General features: G+C 40.1%; 1 protein-coding gene across 5 annotated transcripts in view; it reads right to left on the bottom strand.

The window, feature by feature from the left end:
• Positions 1 to 1,969: 1,969 nt before the first annotated feature.
• The window catches only part of mybpc2a (myosin binding protein Ca), a 29,843-nt gene continuing 22,000 nt past the window's right edge, over positions 1,970 to 9,812 (bottom strand). For all 5 annotated transcript variants that reach the window (XM_084089307.1, XM_084089306.1, XM_084089305.1 and 2 more), the window contains 12 exons: positions 9,557 to 9,716; positions 9,337 to 9,441; positions 8,707 to 8,895; positions 8,463 to 8,597; positions 8,146 to 8,313; positions 7,600 to 7,688; positions 7,287 to 7,482; positions 4,328 to 4,467; positions 3,254 to 3,413; positions 2,984 to 3,120; positions 2,680 to 2,866; positions 1,970 to 2,377 (listed from right to left, as the gene is read on the bottom strand). In XM_084089307.1, the coding sequence (XP_083945433.1) occupies positions 2,346 to 2,377; positions 2,680 to 2,866; positions 2,984 to 3,120; positions 3,254 to 3,413; positions 4,328 to 4,467; positions 7,287 to 7,482; positions 7,600 to 7,688; positions 8,146 to 8,313; positions 8,463 to 8,597; positions 8,707 to 8,895; positions 9,337 to 9,441; positions 9,557 to 9,716 (1,698 nt within the window). In that variant the 3' untranslated portion in view covers positions 1,970 to 2,345. The remainder of the gene's footprint in view (positions 2,378 to 2,679; positions 2,867 to 2,983; positions 3,121 to 3,253; positions 3,414 to 4,327; positions 4,468 to 7,286; positions 7,483 to 7,599; positions 7,689 to 8,145; positions 8,314 to 8,462; positions 8,598 to 8,706; positions 8,896 to 9,336; positions 9,442 to 9,556; positions 9,717 to 9,812) is intronic.

Genomic DNA, 9,812 nt, shown 5'->3' with positions numbered 1-9,812 from the left:
CCACAGCTGCCCAACTCAATGCAGAATTAAATGCGCACATCAGCTCTCCCGTTTCCACCAAAACTGTACGTCGGGAGTCAGTATTCATGCTCAGGCTGCTATAGCCAAAACTTTGGTCACTCGTGCCGAGGTCAAATGTCGGTTTCAATGGTGCCAACAGTGCAAGTCTTGAGTGTGGACAATGTGAAACATGTATTGTTCTCTGATGAGTCCACCTTTACTGTCTTTCCCACATCCATGGGAGTTACACAGTGTGGCGAAGCCCCAAATAGGCTTAACACTTGGACTGCAGAGTGAAGCACGGGGTGAAAATCGTGTATCAGCATTATTATGCACCAATACACACAAGACTTGTGACTGAATGGTTTGATGAACATGAAAGTGAAGTTGAACATCTCCCATGGCCTGCATAGTCACCAGATCTAAATATTTTTGAGCCACTTTGTGGTATTTTGGAGGAGTGAGACAGAAAACGTTTTCCTCCACCTGAATCACATAGTGACCTGCACTGTTCTGGAAGAGGAATGGCTCCAAGTCCCTCTGGCCACTGTGCAGGACTGTATCTCTCATTCCCTAGACGAATTGATGCTGTATATTGGCCGCAAAAGGAGGCCCTACACCATACTGACAAATTGTGGTCTAAAACCAGGTGTTTCAATTTCATTGACCAACAGTGTATGTTAACACTGAAAATTTTAAAAGAAATGTGCACTTAAAATACCAAAAATTATGCACTTTATTAACTGGAAAAAAGAAGAAGTGTTGGACACTTCATGCACTCAAAATCTGTCACAGCTTTTCATACTTAGTAGAGGGGGAGGGGCTATCAGACTCCACTGGATGACTAAATAATCTTAAAAAATTCATAAACTAGATGGTTTAGTACATAGCCTAGTTCATAAGTGTATATATAGTGTATAATATGTAATTTGGGACACAACTCAAGCTAAAAGATCATTTAGATAGATAAGGGAGCAAAATATCTAAACAAAAAGATTAAAAATGCAACAAAAACAATTTTGAAAAAAAAAATTATTTTAGTAGAATAGATGTGTTTATTAGGAGGAACAGCCAACAGAAACGGCTAAATAATGTCTTGATGGAAACCTAAAAATGCAAAAATATGTGTGAGAGGGTTAACCTAATAGCAAAGTGATAGAAAATATAAAACAGTATCCTCTTAAATTCAATGCGTTTTCATTTCGACTTTCCTCGCTTTATGTGATCATATTTTCACATGTGAAAGATTGCGCATGTCTGTTGGTGCTCTTATCATCACATCACACATTCTCAGCAAAGAGAAAGGCATGTAACACAGCGAGTGAGCCTTTAGTTGTAGAACCACAAATGCTGTACTGTCAGCAAACTATTACAGCAAATCATTTGAATGTCCAGAAGCGATTGTTGAGTAAGTTAGGTGCGCTATCTGCTGGTCACTTCGAGAAGATTTTGTTAGTTTCGGTTGTAAGTTCAAAAACTTTCAAACTCAACGGTCTCCGCTTGTGTCCTCCTATAATAACGTGCGTGTTGTTTTCCTTACAAAACTCATTTAATGTCTTTATGTTGCTGTTGAATACTCCTAAATTCTAATAGTTATTTTCTCAATTCTTAAGCCTACCTTCTGCCGCACGGATCATGGATTCAGAAACATTGTCCTGGATCGAGTGAACATCGGCGGGCAGCAGATTCTCCCAGCGGAGCTGCGGTGGTGTTTGTTTTACTGGTGTGTAAATTAGCCATAATTCGTTTGCTCAGTAATGACGTGGGAGAGAGCTAATTGGGGCAGTGTTGATGGGTGCGTAAATGAGTCTCTAGTGTGATATGCTAATGAGACCCTGATTCTCCAACTCTTCTGGATCAGCCAGCAGACATAGGGTATGAATGATATAATTTTCACAAACCTATAAACAAACGTTCATATGGTGGCTTTTACTTTAAATTTACTATAAAAGCATTACAACATTTTAAGTTGTTTTCATGTGCTTTTATTTCAAGCAATTTAACTTGACATACAGACAAAGCATACTTGGAGAAGGAAAAAAACCCTACTTTATCACACTATATTAGTCTGATTACACTAACACAAAACAGTACAGGGATTACCATAGTTGTTTGGTGTTTTTAAGTGCCATGTAAATACCAAGGTAAATGAGTAAGGGATATCCTTGAGTAGGCCTAACATCACAGTACTTTTTGTTAGTCAAAATGAAAAAGGCAGAGAAAGGACAGCATTGTAACAATTTTGTTCTAATTTTAGTTTCAAATTTTGATTGCTTTTCGACACTCTAATGGTGTCTATATCCCTCTTTTACAGCCATCTTTAGGGTATCTTCATGCTTGTGCGTTCACTTCTTCACTTCCTCCTTTTCTGTTACAACTAAACAGGAAAAACAGAAAGTATTACATTTGGAAATCATTTTTATCTAACTAAATTGAGTTGTTTTAAATGGTGAGAGTGAGTTTAGGCATCTCAACATTATAATCTACAGTATGACAAAATTGGGATTTGTTAAAAATTACATCGAACAGTGTTATTAAATTATTAGTGTTTTAGGACAGGCAAAGGTAATTGAAATGTAAAAATATGGGAAATAATATCCATCATCAACATCATGCTTTCTAAAACATTGTTATAGTCAAGTGTTGCACACTGGACAGGCTGGAGGCTTTTGGCCGTACCTCGAACTTCCAGCTTGCACTCCACTTCATCTGTTCCTAGGTCATTGATAGCTCTGCATGTATACTTCCCTCCATCAAACAAGCTGGGTTTACGGATGTTTAAAGTCAGCACACCCTGATTATTCTGCATGATAAACTTTGGATCCTCTCCAATAATCATCTTATTTTTCATCCATATAATCTTTGGCTGGGAGGAGAACAACAGAGAATGAGAAAGAGAGAACAATGTTGCTTAAATGGCTCAAAACAACTGCACGGGTGATTGCCATTGGTTTATATAGTCACGCAATACACTAACACATACTTTCGGGAATCCACGGACAGCACAGCTGATGGCAGCGCTGTAACCTGCGACGACGGACCTGTCCACGAGAGGTGTGATGAATTTAGGAGAGCTGGTCATATCTTTTTCCTTGTAGGGTTGTGCTTTATTCTTAAGACCTAAGAGAAAGAGGCAGGAAGAGGATTACACATTACATATATCGCTTCAGCAGAGACACTCGTGCACTAATCGTCATGTAATGCAACATTCAGTGTTTCGAGATTAATTTTTAAACCGCCAGGATGCAGGTACCTGTTTTGCAGATGACAGCTGTGTTTTTGCTGATGCCAGCATCATCGCTCATGCCACAGATGTTCTCGCTGAACACACGGAAGGAGTACTCATTCCCCATCACCAGATCAGACACGGTGCAACTAGGTCTGCGATTGTGTTCAAGAACCGTGAACCACTCCTAAAACAAGTAAGAGACAGATTTGTCGAGAAACAGCCATGCCAATTTAAGAACCTCTGAATTGAGAAACACCGAAGAGACATTTATACACCAAAAGTATTGTTGACAAACGAACAGTTGCTCTGTGCATTGCTTTCATGCTGTCATTGGCCTTGTGGGTAGATACAGACCTCCATTTCTCTATCCACCATCGGCTAGGATATTCCTTAAGTTTCCTGTGCTACTTCTTGTCAAAAATTCTAAATATACGATTAAATTGTTTTATTTTTAGAATTAGAACACAAATGTTGCTTTATATATTTTTATATAAACTTTTTTTGCGAGATATTCCCCCCGGTTTCATAGACAAGGCCTAGTCCCAGACTAAAATGCATGTTTGAGCTGTTTTATCTGAAAGCAAATTGCACTGATATATCTTAACATATGTCAGTGCCATTGTTTTGTCTCAAGATGCACACCAGTAATGTTTTTTTTTCTAAGGCCCGTTTATAAAAGCTACTTAAAACTCCTAATTGAACTAAAACCTAATCCTGGCTTAATATAAGCCCTGTCTGTGAAACCAGGCCATAGGGTATTCTTTTTTTTATCCATACTCTCTAGGCTACCTACAACCATTCAGGTGTGTTTATTTATTGATTTGAAACTTCTAACAGCCAAAAATATTTGGTGCAGGCTGGTCAAGTTCTTTTACACAAGACTCTATAAGCTCATTAAACCATTTCCTCATGGTGCTCGCGCTTTGTGTAGATGGAGCAGAAAACGGTCCTCTCTTAAACGATTGGAAATACACAATTCTCTATAATGTCACTGCATGCAATAGCATTAAGGTTTAGGGGCCTAATCAAACCTGCTAATTAGAAAGGAGTGTCCACATATATTTGGCCAAAACTTTCCTGTTGCTGGTCCAGGTTTACCTTGGTTTTCATGTCGGCCTTTTGAATGGTATAGCCGGTGATCTCCGCATTGCCATTGTCTTTTGGAGGCTTCCATTCCAAAGCAGCATTGAAACCCCAAACATCCGTTACAGTGACAGCCATCGGTGGCCCAGGCTTGTCTGTGAGTATGGGAATGAAAAGAAAAAAATTACTGTAGGTATTACTGTAGAGCTTGACACCGATACACTGTCCTAATTTTAACCATGAGACTAATTAATGTATGCTAATTGGAGAAGAAGCTACAAGTGAGTGAGCAGAGGAATGATAAAAATGAAAGAGGGATAAAATTAAATGGGGAAGAGGGTGAAAACATGAGGTGAGGTGAGATCATGCTACAAAAAAAGAGAAAAAAAGATTGAGAGCAGGAGAGTTCGAGTTTGCGGCTGGGAGCGGTTGGCATTAATCCTGGCCAAGCTGCTGGGATGCTGGCAGCAAACTGTGACTAAATGGCTGTCTGGCTCATCTGAAGGGTTTTTTCACTCTCATTAGCTTACCTCCCAGCGGGAACACCGAGTGAGTGTCCCCTAATCCTATCCTAATCCCGTTCAACACCAGGAATAATCCAAACAAAACCCTGCAGAATAATCCCTGCAACTGAACTGACCTATGACATCCTCAATTTTGATGAAAGTGTAAGTGTTTAATATGAAACCTTTCTGGCAGTTTAAGAGTTTGAAATTCAGCGTCACTTTTGAAAGTGATCCTCAAACAGTTTCCATGGGTTAACAAAATGAACCTGACTCACACTTTGTAGGGAAATTAACTTTTTGAACAGTGCAGTTTAATCCTTTAATCTTATGTCATCACTGAATTTGTGGCCAACTATTATGTTGATGTAAGTGATCTACAAATGAATTTGCAACATCTTCAATATCCTAAATAGTCAAGTAACCTATTTATATAGTGTTTATTCAATACAGATTGCTTGCTTTATAGCAGCTTCACAGTAATAAACAAGAAAATAACAATGAATTTAAAATTTTGCTGTAAAGCAGCTATACAGTCGTTATTCAGCTCGAGTTCAATGTTGATTCAATTCAGTTCAATAGTGTCAATGTTGCAAAATTCATCAATTATGAAACAAAGACGATTTAGCGATAAAGCAGCTCTGCAAGAGTCAGTGGTATCATAAACCAGCTCAATTCAGTTTTATTCTCATCTGATAGTGTCAGTGCAGTCAAATCGACAATATAACTGAATATTAAGGGCCCTATTTTAACGATCTGAAACGCAAGTATCAAACAAACGCGAAACGCAAGTAACTTTGTGGGCGGATCTTGACGCAAATCTAAAACGGGTTGGTCTGAAGTAGCTACATTACTCATAGGTGTGGTTTGGGCGTAACGTGCAATAAACCAATCAGAGCGACATCTCACATTCCCTTTAAAAGCAGACGCGCTTGTTCCATGGCGGATTAATGGATCCATGGCCTTATGCCTTTTTTTTTTTACATCTTCATGGACACCACAATGATTTCCCTCGTGTGGTAATATTTTTCCTTGTAATTATGTATGGTTTGCAAAAATGAGAACTACTGCATCTGTGTAGATGAGAGAAGCAAAGTGTATGCGCGTTGTGCACACGCTACATCATGGCCAAGCATGCACCCTTAAAATAGCATCTGAATAACGTGCCACTGACTTTAGACTAGGTTTTTCCTGGTCTGTGGTGGAATTGTTTTCTGAAACTGCAAAATAGCACCAGGGAACGTTTGCGCCGGAACACGCCTCCTCTTTTCGCTGAACCATCCCCGTGAGCGCAAGTTCATTCAATAATTTACAGACGTTGGTCTGTGGAGGGAAAAGTCGGGTGCAAAACAGGAATGATATGCGTCGGTGTACAAAGTCAATTGTGCTGGGTGCAAGATAGGGCCCTAAGTGTCTTTTAAACCCCAGCTAAGCAAGCCAAAGGCGACAGTGGCAAGGAACCCAAACTCCATTAAGGTGTCAGAAATGGACAAAAATCCTTGGGAGAAACCAGCCTCAATACAACTTAAAAGTAGGAATGGCTCACCCAGATTTTTTTCTCATCTATTTTTGTATCTAAACTGTTGGCAAGGTAAAACACTCTGTGTCTTTAAATTCACCTTAGGCCCCGTTTACACGTACATGGTTATTTTGAAAAACTGAGACATTTCCCTTCGGTTGTGCCCCTCGTTTACACGCAAACGGAGAATTCGCCTCTGAAAACGATTCTTTCTAAAAACTCCGGCCAGAGTGGAGATTTTGGAAAACTCTGTTTGCACGTTTGCATGTAAACTGAGAAAAACTGAGTTTTAGGCAGTCGACGTCACAGTATGCGACAGAACTTGCACTGCGCCAAAGGTGCGACCTATATTTTCAGGATTCTGATTGGCTAACATGGGCTTGAGCTTCTCGTTACACTGCCACCTACAGGTTTGGCATGCTCTTGATGGCATATACACGGGTTTGTGTAAACAAACACTTTTCTGAAAACGGAGAGGGTGAAATGTCCGTTTATGAAAATAACCGGCCACGTGTAAACGTAGCCTTAACGTCACCTTTAAACCATCACCACTACTGCTATATACATTGTGACGGATGTCTTTAGCCATCGCATCACATCTCATGCTGTTTTTTGAGCATCGTGCCAAGAGCATTGCATCTTCATGACGGCATGTCAAGTTGAAAAAACTCAGAGAGAAGGCCTTGTGGGTATCACTCAACATAGCTTTGGGAAGCTTGAGGTCATATCCCGATCCCATTCCACTTTCCCATCTCCTGCTGCTTTTCCTGTTTCTCCTCATGTGCTCTTATCAACTCAACTCAAAATGATCATTATCACAAATATAAAATTAATATTCATGTCTTTCAATTAAGACCAATTATTCAGGCAACCCACAACTCTTGAATTTGAAATTATGTTGTTGTGCACATCCCTATTAAAACATTAACCAAATCACTTTGTTGGCACTAACCGACAATCTGGATTTCAATGGTGGCTTTCTCCTCCATGTTCTCAATCTGCACGGACAGGGTGTACTGGCCGGAGTGCTCTCTGACCGCCTGCCTGATAAACAGGATGGTGTCGACATTACTTGTGCGGATATTCACCAGCCCTGTGTCAAGAGGTCCGCCATCCTTGGACCAGGTCACCGTTGGACGTGGTTTGCCCTGATAACAGTTAACATGGTCTAAGTTAATAATTTGAACTGTTGTAAAGACCAGTAACTGAATAGAAAAGTAGCACTACACAAGTACAGAGCAGAACAATGTATGTGCATGACTGACCTGGAAGGGAATGACAAGGTTGACCTTCTCACCCACTCGTTTGATGTACTTAGTCCTAAGCTGCCGAGGGAGGCGGATTTTAGGACGCTCTGAGAGAGGAGATTGAGAGGGGGAAAAGACAGAAGAAAACGTGCTGAAAATGACAACACGCACAGTGGGGTGTTTATATACTTCATGTTCAGTGTGTCACAGACAAGTGTGTTGTGTCTGTGTTAAATCTGTATTTGAGTAGTTAAAGGGATAGTTCACCCAAAACTTAATATTCTCTCATCACTTACTCAAGAAGATCTTTTGAAAAATGTCTTTTTTTTTGTCCACACAATGAAAGTCAGTGAGATCCTATGTTGTTTTGAGCAAAATTTAGCTCTATTTTTTCGAAAGAAAGGAACTTTTAAATGCATATATTTGGTTCATTTTCTCAATTTTCAGGAATTTGACATGAACTAAAAGCTACAAACTCCCATTGTGATTTCATTGAGCAATCTAGAGATCCTCCTGAGAGTGTGTTGTATGTTGTTTGTGTATGTATGTACGTGAGAGTCTCACCAACAATCTCCCGAATGGTGACAGCTTGCGCCAACACAGCTGGAGGGCTACGGCCAGCGATGTTCACAGCTGTCACCCTGAACAGCATCTTCTCTCCAACAGGCAGCCCTCTGACCCTGTAACTATTCTTCTCAACAGGGGTCTCGTTTGCCTGCACCCACTCAGTGGCTGTGAGTTCCACCAGGGGCAAAGTAAGCGGAAAACCAGCAAGATATGTAAACATGTCAAAAAATGATCAAAAAAGATTACTTCACTGTGATGGTTTGAAACTGAGATGGCACTCAATGTCAGCTCTATAGCAAAGTTTAGTGCCTCACCTCCCTCAATGCAATATTCAATGATGTACCCGTCAATGCCACCAGCTCCAATCCTCTCAGGGGGAAGCCACTTTAAAGCACAGGTACCATCTGTAATGTCGTCCACCATCAGTCGTGTTGGTTCACTAGTTGGAGCTATAAAGGAGTTTGAAAACAAAGAGAATGAATGCTGATTGAAATACGTTTGTTGAGAAAGCAGTACTATAAATCCAAAGTTACAGCAGACAGTCTGATGAAAACTAACCAATGGGCATGAAAGGTTTGGAGTTGGCGCTGGGCTGGGAGATGCCAATGCCATTAACCGCAAACACCCTCATCTCATATAGCACACCCTCAATCATCTTCTTAGCCTCATATGTTGTGGACTCGTGAATGTCAAAATTCAGCTTTGTCCATCTAGAAGAGCCCTTTTTCTTCCTCTCCATTAGGTAACCTGGAAGTAGTCAAGTCAAGTCAAGTTTATTTATATAGCGCTTTTCACAATACAGATTGTACCAAAGCAGCTTCACAGTATTCTCAAAAAATAATACATCAATGCTTGTTTCTAGTGGAAAACGTCCACGTTTGGTAATGCTGATCAATAGTATTGTTGTTGATTGATTAATTAAATTAAATATCCCCAAATATCCCCAACTGAGCAAGCCAAAGGCAAATTATGAGAACATTATAATTGTGAACTTGGGACATGGCTTTTAATGGTGAGGCTCTCAAAAACTATATAAAAATGTGGATTTAGATTTATCAGGCAATATATCAGTTATCGGCTTTCAAATATAAAGAATTATCGGTATTGGGCAAAATTTTCATATCAGTGCATCCCTAAATATTGCATGTCAAGTTCGAAAGAAACATAAATGGTAAGGATCGGTTTTACCTTTCACTGGAACTCCACCATCATATTTGGGTGGATCCCACTGGATTGCAGCAGTGTCCTCACCCACTCCAGAGCATTTCACATTCTCAGGTGGATCAGGCACATCTGAACACAGCACAGAATAAATACAGGGATGAAGAGCCGTATGGAACAGATGGGACATAGCAGATAGTGAGGAGAGAAAGAAGAAGTTGCAGATGGTTAACATGTATGAACTCACCAACTATCTTAACCATGACATCAGCCTTGTCCTCTCCTGCTGGGTTGACTACAGTGATATGATATAGGCCTTCATCGGATCTCTCTGCCCCTTCAATCACAAAGCAGCTTAGGCTCTTCCTGGTCTCCACTCTCACACGGCCTTCAGCCTCAGAGATCTCCTGCATCAAACAAACGTCATGTTTTCAAGCATGTGTAATATATTAGAGATGTTACATTTCAAAGTTGATTTTCATATCCTATGTGATGTAAGAAAA

The sequence above is a fragment of the Abramis brama genome (genome assembly GCF_963993115.1).
Source record: "Abramis brama genome assembly, chromosome: 1".
Lineage (NCBI taxonomy): Eukaryota > Metazoa > Chordata > Actinopteri > Cypriniformes > Leuciscidae > Abramis > Abramis brama.
Note: the sequence above shows the minus strand (reverse complement) of the source record. Positions and strands in the feature narration are given on the sequence as shown.